The 18,057-nt window shown below is 40.6% G+C and overlaps 2 protein-coding genes across 2 annotated transcripts in view; one reads left to right on the top strand and one right to left on the bottom strand.

Moving 5' to 3' along the window:
• COA1 (cytochrome c oxidase assembly factor 1) overlaps positions 1-18,057 on the bottom strand; it is a 135,423-nt gene that overhangs the window by 6,456 nt on the left and 110,910 nt on the right. The window lies entirely within an intron of this gene.
• The window catches only part of STK17A (serine/threonine kinase 17a), a 63,744-nt gene that overhangs the window by 20,891 nt on the left and 24,796 nt on the right, over positions 1-18,057 (top strand). The window contains exon 2 of the mRNA XM_077810977.1: positions 6,501-6,713. Coding sequence (XP_077667103.1) covers positions 6,501-6,713 — 213 coding nt within the window. The remainder of the gene's footprint in view (positions 1-6,500; positions 6,714-18,057) is intronic.

Genomic DNA, 18,057 nt, shown 5'->3' with positions numbered 1-18,057 from the left:
ACCTCTCTATCTACCTATGTTTTACACTAAGCCACACGGATCTACACAGGAATCTGTTCTCCACACTCTAGATGGTAGAAGAGGACTAGCATTCTACCTAGATAGAACAAAACCTTTCTGTAAGTCACAGAGACTCTTCATTTCCACCACTGAACAATTGAAGGGTGCAACCATTTCAAAACAAAGACTATCAAAATGGATTTCGAATTGCATCCATTTATGTTACCAACAACAAAATATACAATCCCCTACGGGGATCAGAGCCCATTCTTACATAACGTTCCAATCAGAGAACTATGCCAAGCTGCCATTTGGGCTTCCGTATACACGTTCGGTTGAAAGGGGAATATGTAGAACTACCTTAAGTATTTTTAAGGTGTTTGTGTGGAAAGATTAGCAAAGCATGTTGTATGTGAGGTGCTTTTCAATAAGAATCAAATTTAAAACTAACCAGTTTAAAGGCACTACCTCCAGATCTCAAACTTTGCCTCTTTTTAAAAAAACTTTTTCACTGGTGGCTTTTAAAGTCCTTACTTACACTTGCCCCTTTGAATTGATCTAGTTTGCTAGTTACTGCCTAGTGTAGTGTTTATTTTTAAAAGCAGAGATACCGTTAGAAGTTTTATATTAGAAAATATAATCATAGTCTGAGAACTAATCAGACACTTCTAGGTCTGTGTTTTTTTGTAAGAACTGGTTGTATTACGCAAAAATTGTTGCATTTTATTTTATAGTTGTATACACAGGGCTTGCAAATGGATTTTTCACCTGGCGAGTGTCATCCCTTTCCATACAGTGTGAGCTTTTTGTTTTAAAACAAAGGCTATAGTTTGTTGTGTTAGGTCTTGGCCACTAGAAAGTATGTTTTCACTTTTATTGGCTTGTACCATTTCTAACTCTAACCCTTGATAAAAACAAAAAGAAAATAGAATATTAAGTTATATTTGTAATCTAAACTAAATCAGGTCTATTTTTGACTTAGTGATCGTTAACTCTAGTTAAAGTGATAAGCTGTCCTTTATGTCTCTATAGAGGAGCATACAAACCTTATTATTTCTCTGAAAAGTCGAGGAAAGGACATCGCAGAGCACATACTTTTGGAAAGATTCAGGGAGGGGGAGGTGTTGGGGTCATCTCTACTGGGTATAACCAGAGCTGGTGTATGCCAGAGTGTGGCTGGGGTGTAACAACCAGGTTGCTGCAATCAGTTACTGAGTCAAACCTGCTTAACACACATTCAGCGTATGCTTTTCTGCTGGCTGGCAGGGTACAGGCTGTGAGCCACAGCAGAATAACATTTAAGGCACTCGCTTACAGGGCAGGCAGTGAGACAACCTCTCGCTGGGCTGGATTACACCCCACAACATGACACTCTCCTTTATGGCTGGACAGCTGTTTCATTTATAAAGGGACTGGTTGTGGAGAAATCTTCGGATCTATAGGCATCTCGGTGGTGCCAGATATTCTGAAGAAGAAGAGGAGACAATTTATTATTCTAAAAGAGAGCTTGCTGACACAGACCATGATCCTGAGTTTTCACCAGATGAGCACCTGGGAAGTGGCTTCTGCTTCTTCCCCTTCTGGTGACTCTCCACAGTTCTGTGACCTGATGGATCGCATGACATCTGCATTGAATTTACCTTCAGTAGTAGTGGAGGAAACCACCTATCTAGTGTTCGACATTCTTGGGGCTGTCTCCAAGAATACGATGTCGTTACCAATTCTCCATGGTCTGCTGCAGCCTGTTAAGACTGTTTTATCCACTCCTTTCTCTTGTCAGCCTATTTCCAAGAAGGCAGACAAATTATATCAAATACTCTTGGGGTGGGGGTTGTATTTTCATACACACCCTGTATATAATTTGTTGGTACCTGCTACCAGCAATGGTTGAGGTCTGGACAAGCATATTCCATTCCTGCTGATAGAGAGGAGAAAGAGGATTGATTCCTTAGGAAGAAATGTGTTCTCTTCTTCCACTGTTGGTATTAGGGACGGCAAATTATTATGCTGTTATGACTCTCTGTCAATCCCACCTATGGGAAAGGATGCTATTGTTTGTACAGGATTTGCCAGATAATAAAAGGATGTTGGCTAATGTGATCCAAATGGAGGGTCAAAATGTGGCTAAGTATGCTCTCAGGGCTTCATTTGACACTTCGGCCTCTTCTGTTAGAACGTTGATTTCTGCAGTTACTCAGAGGAGACATACTTGGCTTCGCTCTTCTCTTCTGACTCTGGATACTAGAATTAAGGTGGAAGATCTCCCCTTTGATGGTCTTTTCAGTGAAAAGACATGAATGACTGGAAAAGCTAAAGGAGGCAAGATCAGTGCTCTGTTCTTTAGGCTTGATTCCTTCTACTGGAAGACTTTCTACTCTTTCTTTCCATTATCAGAGACAGTATTATCCGTAGCCTTCCTTGATTTATTTCTTGTCAAATCAAAGATGACAGCAGCAGGCTGTGACTTTCCAGAGTCAACAGAAGAAGTCTTTCAAATCAAGGCCTAAATCTCAACAATCTACTTCCTCCCTGTCATCTTCATTGAACACCAAGCCTCAGATTTGATGTGAGGATTGAGAACCAGTCAGCAAGGATCCTTGCCTTCCTCAGTTTGGAGACTAGCCCATTTTTTTCAGCAAATTGAGATTTATTACATCCTTGAAATTACAGAAAAAGGGCTATTATATTCACTATGAGAAACTATGCACTTTCAGTTCCCCATACCGTTCCCTTTTCAAGGAACCCTCTCACAACGCTATTCTACTTTCAGAAGTTCAGAAATTGCTTCTGATAGGAGCTGTCAGGGAGGTGTCCAAATGCCTTGAGGAGTCAGGTTTTATTCTAGATACTTTTTAGTACAGGAGAAGAATGCAGGGGGAGGAAGGAGTTAATCCAATTTTAGATTTAAGACACTTGAACAAATATGTTTAGAAGTTTTGGTTCTGTACGTTAATTCTGGCCTTCATAATCTGTTCATTTTAACTGTGAATTAGTTTGTGACTCTCAATCGGAAGAATGCATATTCTCATATTTCTATCAGACAGTTGTCAAAAGTACCTTTGTTTCGTGGTGGCAGGATACCATTTCCAGTACAAGGTGCTCCCATTTGGCCTGTCCTCAGGACCAAGAGTATTGTACAGATTGCCTCTCTGTGGTAGTGGCTCAGCTCAGAAAGCAGGGTATATCTGGATGATTGACTGTTGAAGGCTGCTGTTCCCAAAAATCTATTAAGCCACATCACTTATACAATCACCTCTTTTTTTTTTTTTTCCTCCGGACCTGGAACAACTACTGAAAGTCAAGTTAAATCTGTTCAACTCAACATTTTATTCTTGGGTGCCATATTGGACTCAGAAAAGCCTTTTTACCACAGGACAGATTTTTTTTTAAATAGTGAAGAATATTTTAAACTTTCAAGTATGTCAGAACTCAAAGTAATTTTCTTCCTGATTCTCATGGCAGCTACTACTTATGTAAATCTCCTGGAGTGTCTCGGAATTAGGCCAGTGCATCACTGGATGTCTCAGGTCAATGAGCCAAATCTGAATAATCTTCAGACGTTAGTCAACATTGCTTGAAACATTCCGGACTTGCTGATGTGGTAGGCAGTCAGAGCACATGTCCTCAGAGACTTCCAGTTCAATCCCCCTTCGCCATCAGTGAGGATAACTTCAGATGTGTCAAACAATGGTTGGGGGGGATAGGCATGTCTGAGTTATCATACAGTTTGAGATCACTGGGTTTCTCAGTAGCGGGACTTACACATAAACATGTTGGAGTTAAGAGAAACTTCGTCTGGCCCTCACGTTGTTCCTCCCTCACATACGTGGGAAGGTTGTTCAAGTAGTGAAATAAAACACAGTGGCTGTTTTACATCAACAAATGGGGGTGCTCACTCTGCTCGGCTACATGCAGAAACGATCAGTTTATGGGACTGGTGCATTCTGTGTGACATTTTTAAGTCTGCTGGGCCTGCATTTAGCAGGGGAAGACAACGTAATTGCAGATCTGCTCCGCAGCAAGTTTTCTCAAATGCACGAATGATCCTTTAAGGATCACTTGACTCAGAGCGTTTGTTTCTAGTTAAGGTTAACCAGATGTGGACCTGTTTTGCTACAAGGTTCAACAAAGTGGCACCTCTCCTGCTTGAGAGCAGGAAGAGACAGTCAGTCCATCTTCGATTCTTTCCTTCTGCACTCATGAAGGGGCCTTCTGTATGCTTCTCCCCTCCCCCCTTTTCATTGATCCAGAAAGTGGTGACGATTGCTCAGGACAAGGAAAAGATAATTCCGATTGCCCTGGCTTGGCCACATTACCAGAGGTTTATGGATCTGCTTCAGCTCTCCCCTGGGGTCTTCATATGTAATCTTCCTTCTCAGCAATAGAGCAGGATTCTTTATCCAGATCCGCAGTCCCTCCACCTGACTACTTGGGGTGATCAGACTTTGACTGTCAATTCTTGAAGACTCATGCTCATCAGTGCAGAAGAATGCATTGCTTCATTCTAGAAAACTATCAGGAAGTGTGTGTTTTGTTATTTGAAATGCTGCATACTAATGAGGGGGAATCTCTTTTATGTATTTTGGATACAAAGAAAGCTCATGCATAATAGTGAAATAGAACTAAAGGTTTTGGAAAATCAGCATGAGATACACATAATCTAGACAGGGATTCTTTGGGGCATACTGTCTCTCTCAAGACTATTTCTAGATTGATTAAACAACATTGTTTGAATATTACATGGTCGCAGAAATTCCTGTACCTACAATGGTTCAATCTTATTGCACTAGAGGTGTGACATCATCTTTTGCTCGCCCAAGTGACTGTTGCTGAGATTTGTAGGGCTGGAACCTGGATATGCACACTCTTGCTAAACATTATGCACTTGATTAGCCTTCAGGGCAAGGGTGGGCAAAATACAGCCTGCAGGCCGGATCCGGCCCGTTTAATATTTCTGTGCAGCCTCCTTTGCCCCCTCGGGATCTCAGAGTCCGAGCCACTGAAAGTCCTGTGGCGCAGCGGGCTGCTCAGGCAGGCTGCCTGCCTGCCTGCCTGCCTGCCATGGCCCCGCACCGCTCCTGGAAGCAGTCGGCTGCTGCTGGCACGTCTCTGCATGCCCCTGGCGGGAGGAGCAGGAGGCGGGTCTCTGCGCTGCCCCCGCCCCCAGCACCATCCTCACAGCTCACATTGGCTGGAAACCAGTGATTGCTTGTGGGCACAGGCAGCACACGGAGACCCGCTTCACCCAAGGGGCGCACAGAGATGTGCCAGCAGCAGCCGGCTGCAGCCACGTCTGGGAGCAGCGTGGGGCCACAGCATACAGGCAGTCTGCCTGAGGTTTGCTGCACCGCCAGCCAGGAACTGCCTGTGGTAAGCACCTCCCAGCCAGAGCCTATGCCTCGCACTCCCTACTACACCCCGACCCCCTGCCCCAGGTCAGAACCCCCTTTTCCCCAAACTCCCTCCCAGACCATGCACCCCCTCCTGCACCCCAGCCCGGAGCCCCCTTCTGCACCAAACTCCCTCCCAGAGGCCACACCCCTCACCCCCTCCAGCATTCCAATCCCCTGCCCAAGCCGGGAGCTCCCTCCTGCACCCAAACTCCCTCCAAGGCCCTGCATCCGCTCCATTAATATAGTAGAAATGTGCAGCCCATGACGACTTACCAAAATCCATGGAGTGGCCCCCCTGTGAAAATTATTGCCCACCCCTGCTTCAGGGTCTGATGCTAGATGTGTTAGAGTGGTTTTTCAATTTCTGTTCAGTTCAGGCTCTGGTTCCCCCAGGCTATTTTCAGCACTACTCATCAAACTACTCGTAAGTGGGAATTTGCAGAACTACTCAAAGAAGAAATTAAGGTCAGTTCAGTGTTCTTTGAGATGGCTCTGCATACTCATACATCCCTCCCACCTTCCCCTCCTCTGTCTTTTTGTTCTGTATTTCTGGCTTGGTGGTGGAAGGAGATGAGCTGGTAGAGGGCACTGTGCCTCCTTATATAAGCTTGCTTCAGAACATTCAGGGATGCTGGGGTGCGGGGGAATAAGAGCACAGGCACTTTAACATGGCTTGGAGACTGTTCTCCCGTTAGGCATCTTTGTGCGGCACGCTACCCATAAGTGGAATATGCAGAGCCATCTTGAAGAACTCTGGTTACAAATAAGTAACCTTCAGTTCCTGAAATTGATAGATTTTTTTTTTTCTACTGAAAGGCTCAATTTTTGTAGATACAATATGGTACAGTGAATAAACGTAAAATATATTCCAGTTTGAGCTGTTACTGGTTCCAGCAGTATCCCCTGTTTTAAATGTAGGGAATATCACTGATACAGAGTGAAAACTCTAAATTTGGAACATATTCTAAATGTTCCCACTGTAGTTTCTTTTGAGTTTTCTAAAATATTTTAAATTAATTTTAAATAGTCTGATTAAAATTTGACTAGTGATTTTAATACTTAAATTAAGGATCATCCATCTGATTTAATATTTTGCTTTAATTCCAGAGGGAAGTTTGCAGTGGTGAAGAAGTGTGTCAAGAAAGATACAGAAAAGGAGTTTGCAGCAAAATTCATGCGAAAAAGAAGAAAGGGCCAAGACTGTCGAATGGAAATAATCCATGAGATAGCTGTCCTTGAGTTGGCGCAATGTAACCTTTGGGTCATTAATTTACATGAAGTTTATGAGACTGCAACAGAGATGATCTTAGTTCTGGAATAGTAAGTACTAATCTCATATTGTGGGGTCTGACACTTTTTCCCCATTTTAGAGTATGTGTATGTGTGTGTGAGAGAGAGAGATACTCACACTAAGTAATTTCTTGAATTATTTGCTGAAAATGAAAAATCTAAATACTGTGCACCCAAAAGACAAGAAATTTGAAAACTGATATTTCATTGCTGAGTTGCTTTACCCACCTGGTTTTTGGGTCTAGAAGAAAGAATGATGAAATCAGGAATTACAAGCAGTTATGTGGGATCAAGTGGCTATTGTGGACTATATCAGTTTCCCTAATCTAGTTGAATTTATAATCTATTTGTAATAGGTTGCCCTGTTTGTAATATGCTTTTAGCTTTGTGGTCATGTGTTACACTAACTTCTCTAGATACATTATTTCATTAGAAAAATTAATATCATGTGAAGATACAAGACAGTAGATTCTCTCTCCTGGTAGAAATTGGGGTGGAAGACGCCAGGCATGTGCCTGCTTTGTTCTATAGGCTCAAACATAAACATACTAGTTGGGCTGACTATGGGCCTGTATATCCCTTTTGAATACAACTCATTTTTCCTTGTGCTGACAGCTGCCAACTAGCGCCCCTTCTTATAGTGATGTACGTTAACCACTGCCTTACAACATTATTGCAGACAGGTTCCTAGAGAGAGCTGAAACGTCAATTATTTTTCTGTCTCAAGTAGAAATATAAACCTCTTTCAGAAAAGGTTTATTCATTGGATCTGCAAAGTCTCTGCTACTTTCTTGCTAGTCAGACTGAAATAAAAGCTAGTTTGAAGGAAGAAGTTAGCAATGGCACTGTGCTTCAACTACAGCTTCCAGTTTGTATTCTGCCACTGAACATACCCATGGCATCTTGAAGCCCTCCTATTGGAACAGATATTGCTGATGTCCCATTTGTAGTGTGTCTTCTGCACTGGATTGTTCTGCTAATAAGACTGTTCTTTTTCCTGTGCACCAGAGAAGAAGGCAGGTTTTGTGGTTAGGGCCCTAGGCTGGGGCTCTCAGATCTGGATTCAATTTCCTGCCCTGCTACAGATTTCAAGTGACTTTTCTAATGTCACACAATTTCTCTCAGCCTTAGTTTCCCTTTCTGTAAATTGGGGGTAAAATATGTGTTCTCCCCCTGCTCCCTAGAAATTTTATCTGTTTAGACTATAAACCCCTCAATGCTGGGACTCTTACTACATGTATATACCCCACTTAACATATCAGAGTCTCAATCTCTATTAAATTCTCCATAGGCTACTTTAGTACAAATAATAAAAATCCCTTTTTATGCTCTTCCAGTAGGCGTATTCTAGCTGAACCAATGCTTGCTAAATAGCTTGGTGTTGAAGTTTCTCAGATTCTTGTTCATAGGCTAAAATGTGGATTATATGAAATTGTGATCAGGACCTTATGCTTACCCATCTCCATACTTCTGAGCAGCTCAGTTAAATGGAAGAGAGGCTGTAGAAGATCAATGGGAATTTGTTTTTAAAATAAATAGTGCACTACAGTAGAACCTAAGAGTTATGAACCCCAGTTATGAACTGACCATTTAACCACACACCTCATTTGCAACCAGAAGTACGCAATCAGGCACCAGGAGAGACCCCAAAAAAGGAAATACAGAACAGTACTGTGTTAAAAGTAAACTACTAAAAAGGGTAAAGCAGCATTTTTCGACTGCATAGTAAAGTGTCAAAGCTGTATTAAATCAACGTTCAGTTGTAAACTTTTGAAAGACCAACCGTGTTTTGTTCAGTGTTACGAACATTTCAGAGTTACTCACAACCTCCATTCCCAAAGTGTTCGTAATTCTGAGGTTCTACTGTAGAACCTTGTTATAATAGGTATTTTCTAAAAGTCAACTCTTGTTATATATTCTTTATTTGCACTACAGTATGCAGATTGTCTATGGAGTGTAATTGAGTGAGGTATAGAAAACTGGAATAGCGTCTGTATTTAGTTTATTGCCAGAGATATTTAAACAAAATAGCTAGTTTCAAAATTTGAATCCAACAGGGATGTGGTATATGCTTAGACACCAAATCCAGAAGTAAACAATTTGGCTTTTTTTGTGACACATGGAATACAGAACTGCTGGTTTTTTTGATAGGAGGAGTTAGTACTTCATTACACATACAAAGCACATTTAGGATTGCAAACTACAAAAACACACTTCCACTGACTTCAGCAAATATATCTGGACACTTTTCTAATGTCAGCATGTTCCAGTGACATGTTGAAACAAAACTGGTCTGAGTGTTAGTAAACTTCTGACCTTCTGGATTCAGAGGATTAATAAACATACAGTTTAGACTGCAAACTCTTTTTAGGGCAAGGTACTGTCTCTATACACTCTCTTGTACAGCATGTAGCAAAATGTGGCACCCCTGATCTTAACTGGTGTGGTTAGACACTACAGGGGGTCCCTGGTATATGTCGCTGTTGCGTTCTTGAAAAAGGCGATGGATACCGAAACAACGGATACTGGGGACTTTTTCTCCATAAGAAATAATGGCCTGCCCCACCTCTTACCGCCCAGTTCTGCCCCCTCCTCTGAGTGCGCCCTTTCCCTGCTCCTCCCCCTCCCTCTCAGAGTCTTCTGCACACTGGGGAACAGCTGTTTCGCGGTGTGCAGGAGGCGCTGGGAGGGAGGGGGAGGAGTTGATAGGTGGCCCACAGGCCACTGGCAGACAGGAGGCGCTGTCAGGTGCTGGCTGCCGGTGGGTGCTAAGCACCCACAGAAAAGCCACGCAGAAGGTGAAGCGACAGATATGCAGATTGGGGCCGATGTGAATCGGAACACATTCCCCTATTGATGAGCGATGGATACATGAAATGACAGATAAAGGGGAGACGTGTACCGGGAACCCCCTGTATTGCAGTAAATACAAAAAAATTCACGGTATTATATATATGAATAAATCCTTGTATTAAGTGGTGATTGAAATTGTTTTCTGAGGGAAAGAATATTTAGGAAATAGTCTCAAAAACAGAGCCACCTCTGTCATCTACTAATACTTTTGCAATGTCTTTGAAGGATGGGAGAGGGAGACTTTGTCTAAAGCTATAAATCCTCCCTTCCTTAAGTGGTTTCAGCAGCATTTTTTAACACAAATAACAAGTTCGTTATTTTCATCAAGGTATTTATAATGCACCTGTTGACACAGTGCATAGGTGCCCATTTATGCCTAACACGATTTAAATAGGATGTAATTAGCTTGTCTAATCCAGAAAAAATAGATTTGAGGTGGTATAAATGTCTAGTCCACTTGCTTTATGGTGGTGGCCAAAGTGAGACCTGTTGCCTCGTAGTGTTTCAACTTTCATAAGGATCCCAACAAAGTACTGAGTGCAGCTAGTTGTGAACATGTAGCATGAAAAATCTAATATTGTTTCAAGTTTAAAGTAATAGGGTCCACCAGAGTGGAAATAATGGTATACAGTTTTCATATTTTGATCTGGGATCTTCTGTCAATGGGTACAAAGTAAACTGACCCTCCCTCCCCTTTGGGTCATATTTTATGTGGAAAGCAAGGCTTTTCTGGCAGTGGATAGTTTAACTTCCATCAGATCTAGTTTTCTAGTACAAAAGTTGAACTGAAGCAAATTGTGTTCACTTTGGCCCCAAATTGCTACTCATGTCTTCCTTGGATGTCACTCCTGCCAATTCATCATATCCGTTAACACACTGATACGTGACTACCCTTATAACTATTGTAAGGGGTCCTTCTAATCATCTGACATGAAGAGCTCTGTGTAAGGAAAACTTGTCTCTTTCACCAGCAGAAGTTGGTTCAATAAAATATTACCTCACCCACCTTGTCTCTGTAATATCCTGGGACCAACACAACTGCAACAACACTGCATGCAAACAGATAGTGACAGCTAGGCTTAACTGCAGCCATTAGGTTCCAGTCAGGAGCTTCAAATTAATCACTGTGTAGCTTACACATCAGAACACTTTGGCTACACTCTACCAGAAACAGTAATATTATGCCATTTGTATGTTACTATGTCAATATGGAAATGAAACTTATCTAATTAAAATACTCTGCATTATACAGCTCCTCTAGGTATATCACTGCTGCTTCTTTGCTGTCTCTAAACAACTGATTTTCTAGAAAATAATGTATAGACAATATTTTTTTTATATACTAGGTTGTGCTGGCCGGGTATTTAGACTAAACTTCTCAGACCAAGAACAGTCAATATGTGCCTTATGTAGTATGAAATACATTCTTAGCACTTCATGAAGTATAAAATGAATTCATGAGACTAACTTTTTGCGGTGCAATACACATGAAGACTGTTCTTTGATATTAACCTGTGCATGATGTATGAATTCATTAAAGTTTAATGACAAAATTTGCATTGTTTTAAGACACAGATAATTACATGAATGTAAAAGATGACATTTTTCTATAATTGGTCCTAAACACACCTGCAAAATCTGGCCTCAAATGCTGTCTTACGTTTTTAATACTATTTTTAAAGAAGTCAAAAGTAAATAAAATATCCCTTGTAGATAAAGGACAAGGTTTTTAAACTTAAAAGGAAATCCACTTTTCCATGAAGTAGCTTGTAGAGCTATTTAAAATTTGACACTGCAGATCCTTTTTTCCTCTTTCTTGTACTTGCAAGGACTCCAGTAGAAATATAAAATAAGTATGACACTCATGCAGCATGGTATTTAGCTGCCTTCTTATGTAATTTGTGGGAAGAAAATAAATTCAGTACTTTTTTCATTTAAAAACAAGGCATACTGCCATTGAACTAAAAACTTCCTGTGTGCAAAAAATAACCTAGTACAATAAATATGTACTACCTACTATAGAAAGTGTCCTTTTTATTTCCAATACAGGGAACAAGGTAATAGTTGCCTCTGATATAGGGGTTCCCTAATGTGGTATGCCTGCCCCTGGGGGTTTGCGAGACATCTCTGTGGGGGATGTGGGAGAAATTATGCAACAGTGGATCTTTCTGTCTTTCTTTCTTTATTACATTTTCCTAATAGGCTACTCAGACGAAGCTTCAAAATTCTGTGGGAATTTGTTATATAAAATGTGGTAGTTTGTTTCAAAATGTACCAATGAGAACACAGATATACAGAGATGCTGACGTACAGAGCCCTCACATCCAGTCACGGTACAGCGTGGGTTCGGTTGTCCAGCAACTGTCCAGTCTAACTGAGCTCAGAACTTAATCGGGTTTTTTTTAGTTGTATATGTCACACTATAAATAGTGAAATATGGACAGATGGCTAAAGGCAGGTAGTGTTAAGAACACACAAAGTATCAGTAATGAGACAGGCAGGTGCGGGCAGCTGGTAGATTTGGAAGGGGTACACAATAAGAAACTTTGGGAGCCTCTGCTCTAATACAATAGGATCATAATGTTCTTCTGCATCCCTAGTGGAAAGTCCAAGGTGAAGAGGAACTATAACATATTGGTTAACCAGTAGCTGATGCTTCCTCCTTTATCTAATTTGCAAACTACATGAAGTGGCAGTTAAGGTTGAGGTAGGATACATTCCATCCACCCAAAACTTTAAGAATGGAAATAAGTCAATGGGAAAAAATTGTATGTTCTTTTCTACCTTCATATAGTCTACAACAATATTGACAGCGAACATGAAAACTATTCCATAAAGCTTTCACTTCTACTTCCAGCAAATGACACTGGAATACAGAAATGTAGGTTGTATGTTGGGAGATGGGAATTGATATATGACTAATGTGCCAGTCAGCAATGTCCTGATGTTGATATTTGGTCCCTGACCAAAATTTAGTGGTTTAGTGAAAATAGCTGGAGTATCTAAAAAGCTGTTCCTCCCCCCCCAAGCCCTCAAGAGTCTCAAAGTGGAGAAGAGAAGCATGCAGATTCAAAAGTCTCTCCGTTCTGATCATCCATGCTGTAGCATTTGTCAGTTGTAAAGAGAGAAATGTCCCCTTGCCTTGTATTGGTCTCTGGCACCTCAGTATATAATATATAATAATGAAGTGGAAAAAAAAGTTAGAGCATGAATGAATGAAATTATGCTCAGAATTCAAGTAAGTTCAACAAAAGATGTTGAAATCTTGTGTTTGTCATGCAGGCCAAAAAGAACTTCACCATCACAGTGCATTTTGAAGTCCCAACCAGCAGAATTGTTTTGGGTTGTACACTGTGTAATGAATCTTCACCACTTTGATACAGAGTAGTGTTTCTTAGACTCATAAACTTTAAGGCCAGAAGAGGACCATCATGATAAAGATTAAGATTCTGCCACAGGTACTTTTAGTAAAAGTCAGGAACAGGTCACAGTCAATAAATAAAAATTCACGGAAGTTGCGCTGGTGGGCCTGGGGACTGCTGCCCCAGAAGTAGTCACGGAGGTCCTAGAAAGTCAGAGAATCTGTAACGTCTGTGACAGAATCTTATCCTTAATCATGATAATCTAGTCTGACAACCTGCACGTTACAGGGCACAGAACCTCACCCTCGTGTAGTGTAGGCCTTTATCCTCTGGCTGAGTTACTGAAGACCCCTAATCTTGACTCAGAGACTTAAAGTTACACCATTTACTCTAGTTCAAACCAGTGGGTGAGCCATGCCCTACACTGCAGAGGAAGGTGTATCCTCTCTTACTTGATTTTCTTCCCACTCACCATTAGAATCAGGTATGGAGATTACATGAGCATTTCCCAGCCATCTTCCCCAGATTCCTAGTTTAAAGGTCTTTTAATCAATTGTGCCAATTTTCATCTCAGAAATCTACTTCTGTCCCTACTCAGATGGAGTCTATCCCATGATTACAGTTCTCTGTCTGTGAATACCTCCCAGTGGTCAAACGTCCTAATGCCCTCCTTACAGCACCATTGCCTGAGCAGTCTGATTATCATAATCTTGTCTCACCTTCGCTCTCCTCTAGGGACAGATAGAAAGCCACTGACGATTACCCGAGCCTCCATTTCTTTAAGCATCTTCCCCAGCCTGGCGTCGTCTTCCCTGATGCATCCCAGCAAGAATCTACCAGTATCACTTATTCCAACGTAAAGGACAATAAGTGGATTCTTTCCTACTCCCATTAAGCTCCTCTTCCACCTCAGATCCAAATTCCATATCTTAGCTTCTGGCAGACAGCGCACCCTTCAGTTCTCTTTGTCAGCTCTGGTGATAGCCTTGTTGCCCTTCTTAATAGGGAGTCCCAATCACGTAGACCTGTCTTTTCCTGGGTTGGTGTAATTTTCCGGCCTTCCCCCTTCTGTTCTTTCTGGCTGCAAGTCATCTTGTCCTGTTTTCTCACTTGCAATCTTCTTAGAGTCATCCTCTATCCTCCTGGGGCTCCAAACTCTGGCTACCTCCATTGACTCTTCCCCTCTTCTTGTAGGACTAGTCACTCTTCTCTTCTTCCTTGCCTTCCCATCTTTTGTTACTGCTTGCCTGTCTCCTTCATTTTGCACCTCAGCAAACCTGTTCCTCAGCTCTATTTCTCCTTCACTAGCCAGTCTTTTCTTCTGCCTTATAGTCACATGCTTCCACTGGCCACTTTCCTCATCCAGTAGTTTACCCTCACAGTTGACTTCTTTAAATAATTTCATTAATAAAATTACTTATTTGATCAAAATTGAAAATCTGTAATGGCAGCTGTGTCAGGGAATGGAGGAAAACAAGATATATGCTTTGATTTTTTTGGCTCACTTTACTCACTAAGGTTCTGGAGCTACTTGGTGAGTTCTGTGCACTGACCTACGATTTAGACCTATGCCATCTTAGCTGTTAAAATCTCGTTGACATTGGATCAGTTATTCATTTTGGAGTGTTGCCTTCCAAAATGGAAATTGTAACACCAGGTCAAGAGCTCTCTTTAGGGTGATGCCCGATGGGACGGGAAACAGGAGCTTGAGGTTGTGCCAGTAAACCTTACTGTCTGGTCTGGGCTATGGGGAGGAATGGAGTTCTAGCCCCACAGTCCTGCAGCTGAAGATACTTGGCCATATCTGTGCTTTTTTTGGTCTTGGCTGGGGCTTTTCTCCCCTGGAGAAAAATAGTTGATTTGAAGATTTTTGCAAGAACAAGACTTAAGGGGGAGCTCAGCTGGACAGGGATGATCTGATTCCAGCTGATTAGTGGGACTACATCCAAAGTTGAAACAAGTATGTGAATCCCGTTTATCTGCATTGTTGAACAGGAGGGCACAGAAATCCTCTTTTGGAACATAAACTCTCTAATCTTTCTTTTTTGAGAGGGGGAGGGAACTACTGAAAAATTGTGGTGGGACAATTCTGGCAATACCTGGAGTCCTCAGACTTCCTTGCTCTGTTTCAACCTGGCTTTTAGGACTGGGTATTTATATGGAAACTGCTGGCCTCATTCTGGCAATAGATGAACATTAGATCTAGCTTCCTTTTTATACTCTTGACCCAGTGAGTGTTTGGATACTGGCAGAGATAGATGGAGTTGCACTAGAATGACACACTTTTTCTTCTCTGAGAGGTCACCTAAATTGGGTAGTTATCTGCCAGGGCTCTGATGGACAGGGTACAACAGACTTTTGTTGTCTCCCTTTCTGTTAATTGAGTGTATGAACTCACTAACATAAAATTAGATAAAAATGTATTCACTATTAAACTGAATACATATTTACATTTTAGTAATGATTAGCAATAAGATTTCATTTGAAATTTCAAAAAAAAATGCTGCATGGTACTTGCTTTCATAAACAAGGCAGTATAGTAGAGGCAAGTGACTCCAACTGCTATAGCTTTTATGTTTTGAAAAAGACTCACCTCTTGAGTTGTTCTACTTCCTCTGAGCCTGTTAGTTAAATTACAGGTGTGACATGAAGACATAAGCATCCAAAACTTGTGCTCATTACTTTTTTTACTCTATCTAAATTGTATTTTTAACACCAGTTCTTATGAAGATTCTGCTACACTGCAATCTGTGGTTTGTTTTCCCATGAGCATTTCTTGTGGAGGTAGATGAGGGGTTGGGAGAAGCTCCCAAAACTGTAATTCCATAATGACTCTTCATTCAACAAGCTGCAATTTAAAAGGCATTTAGGCTCTTGAAGAGTAAATGTTGTTGTGCTAAACATTTCTGTTAATTGGGTATATGGTACTGTTCTTGATTATTTTTACCGACATTGAATGGACTTAATATTGCAAAATAAGGTGTAAATCAATCAGTGCTTCTTTAAGTAATGATATTGTGATCTTGTTAATTCGACTTCACTTTACTGCTTTGAAACAATGACTTACACCATCTTGTACCAATAGAGCCTTTTTACATCGGAGAATAACTAACTGTCTAAATAAACCAACTTGTGGGGTTACACCATGTCTGTTGTAGACATTCATAGTTAGGAACTGAGTACACTTTATTCTTGTAGGGGTCTTGCTTTAAATAGCGCTTTAAAGTCTGAGTGTAAAAACTTTTTACCTAGTGAAATCAATACCCCCCTCCTACTCCCACCCCCTACATACACACAATATATCCTGGAACGTTTATTTGTTAAGGACAGTGAAAAGGTTATACTGTCAATCTGAAACAAAGCAAAAAGGCTCTGATCTCCTCCCCTCGACCCCACCAAAAATAGTACCATATATACAAGATGTCCCCTTTTGCTTCTCTATCTCAGCAGTGTCTATATAAGTCGTCCTGTGTGTTTAGACCATTTGACTTTTGACGTATATGCACATATACTTACTGAGAACCATGCATGGCTTTCTGAGCTTTGTGTGGCCTACTTAAATTGTAGGAAAAGAAAAAGGAAACTCTCTTGTTGGAAGTAAGATTTGGTAAATGTTAATACTGGACTCAAGCAACTTTATCTTTATTTAGGAGATATATATCTATAATGAATTCATTATACATGTGCAAATTGTGTGATATAAATTAGCTATGATAATAATCTGACATTGCTATAAGTTTATTTTAAACATACTATTGTTTTTGGTTCCAAAAAACTGAACTGCAGTATAGCTAGGAAATACATAAAACAATGTACTGTAGTGCAGTTGGCACAACTTGACATGAATAGTCAGTAGACTTTTGTTGGAGTTCATTATGACATTGTACTTCTAATGACTTGTGACTGAGTTGGCTCATGGCTAGCAGACTGTTTTTGCTTAAGGGCATCAATTATGCTCACTGTGCCATAATGACACACAAAACAGTCTAGCAAAAATTTCTCCTCTTGTATTTCTGTAAAGGGTTACTAGTTATTTTATTCAACAACACGTCACAGTGTGTTTTAAATTCTATCCAAATACGTCACCACCATATTCAGAGTGTGAATTGCCTGGAAGAAGTTGTCCTTTTTCTGTCCTCTAAAGTGCAAAAATTAGTATTCAAGAAAAGCTTTGTGTGAATTTTGAAAACATTTCTGCTTCATATTTGCAATTGCTCTTTTATAAGACTTCTGAAATTATATAGCATGTCCAAAGTATAAGAGAAAATCCCAGCACATTAGGTTTTCGTCAGATACTAAAGGCCAGAATTGAACAAGTATTTATAGACCTAAAGATGCAAATAGGTACCTAGTGTGATTTTTCAAAAGCACGTAGGTGCCTAACTTCTATTGTGTTAAACTTTTTTAAAAAGTATTAGGAAGCAGGAGGACTCAGTGTTCAAAAATGTATCTGAAGCACAAATTTTAGCTGGAGTCTTGAACTGCATCTTTACATGAAAATAGTGATGATTTAAAATAAATGCGTTTTAAAATAAATTTGCAACCTCACTTACATGCCTAGCTGAACCTCTGAGGTACTGATCTGCACAAGCAAAATCAGATTTCAAATATGTTTTTGTCCATATGGTTGTACTGATATAACATCTTCTTTGTTAACATAGTTTGCTTGCTTGTACCTTGATGTAGACTCCAATTTATACCAATTCCTAAACAGCGGGGGAGGGGAAGCAGCTCTATAACCAAAGAAAAATTGTAGCAATTGAAAACTTACTCCCCTTGAAGTTAGCATGCCCCTCAGTGACTATTCATGGATCAAATCCATTCGGTGAGGACTTACAGCAAACCAGAGATCTTTCCCAAACATCACAGCAGATGGAGCTGACTTTTCTATTGCAGTGTGCCTTCTCTGCTGCAAGACAGCCAAGTAACTTGACCTTTCTTGCTTTATTCCCCAATACATTTTTCTGTCTTGATTTGTTTCAATTATAAATGAGTTTCTGGGTTTTGTAACTTTTGTCATCCTTTGAATTTTTTGAACCTATAATCCCACTAAAATTCAGCCACAGCACAGTTTATTCCATCAGATCCTTCTAGTGATGGCAAAATATGTTGCAAGTCCAAATATTATGAAAAATGTGGAGTAGTGCTGCAGCTTTGAT

The sequence above is a fragment of the Eretmochelys imbricata genome, chromosome 2 (genome assembly GCF_965152235.1).
Source record: "Eretmochelys imbricata isolate rEreImb1 chromosome 2, rEreImb1.hap1, whole genome shotgun sequence".
NCBI lineage: Eukaryota > Metazoa > Chordata > Testudines > Cheloniidae > Eretmochelys > Eretmochelys imbricata.
This window is presented reverse-complemented; position numbering and strand designations above follow the sequence as displayed.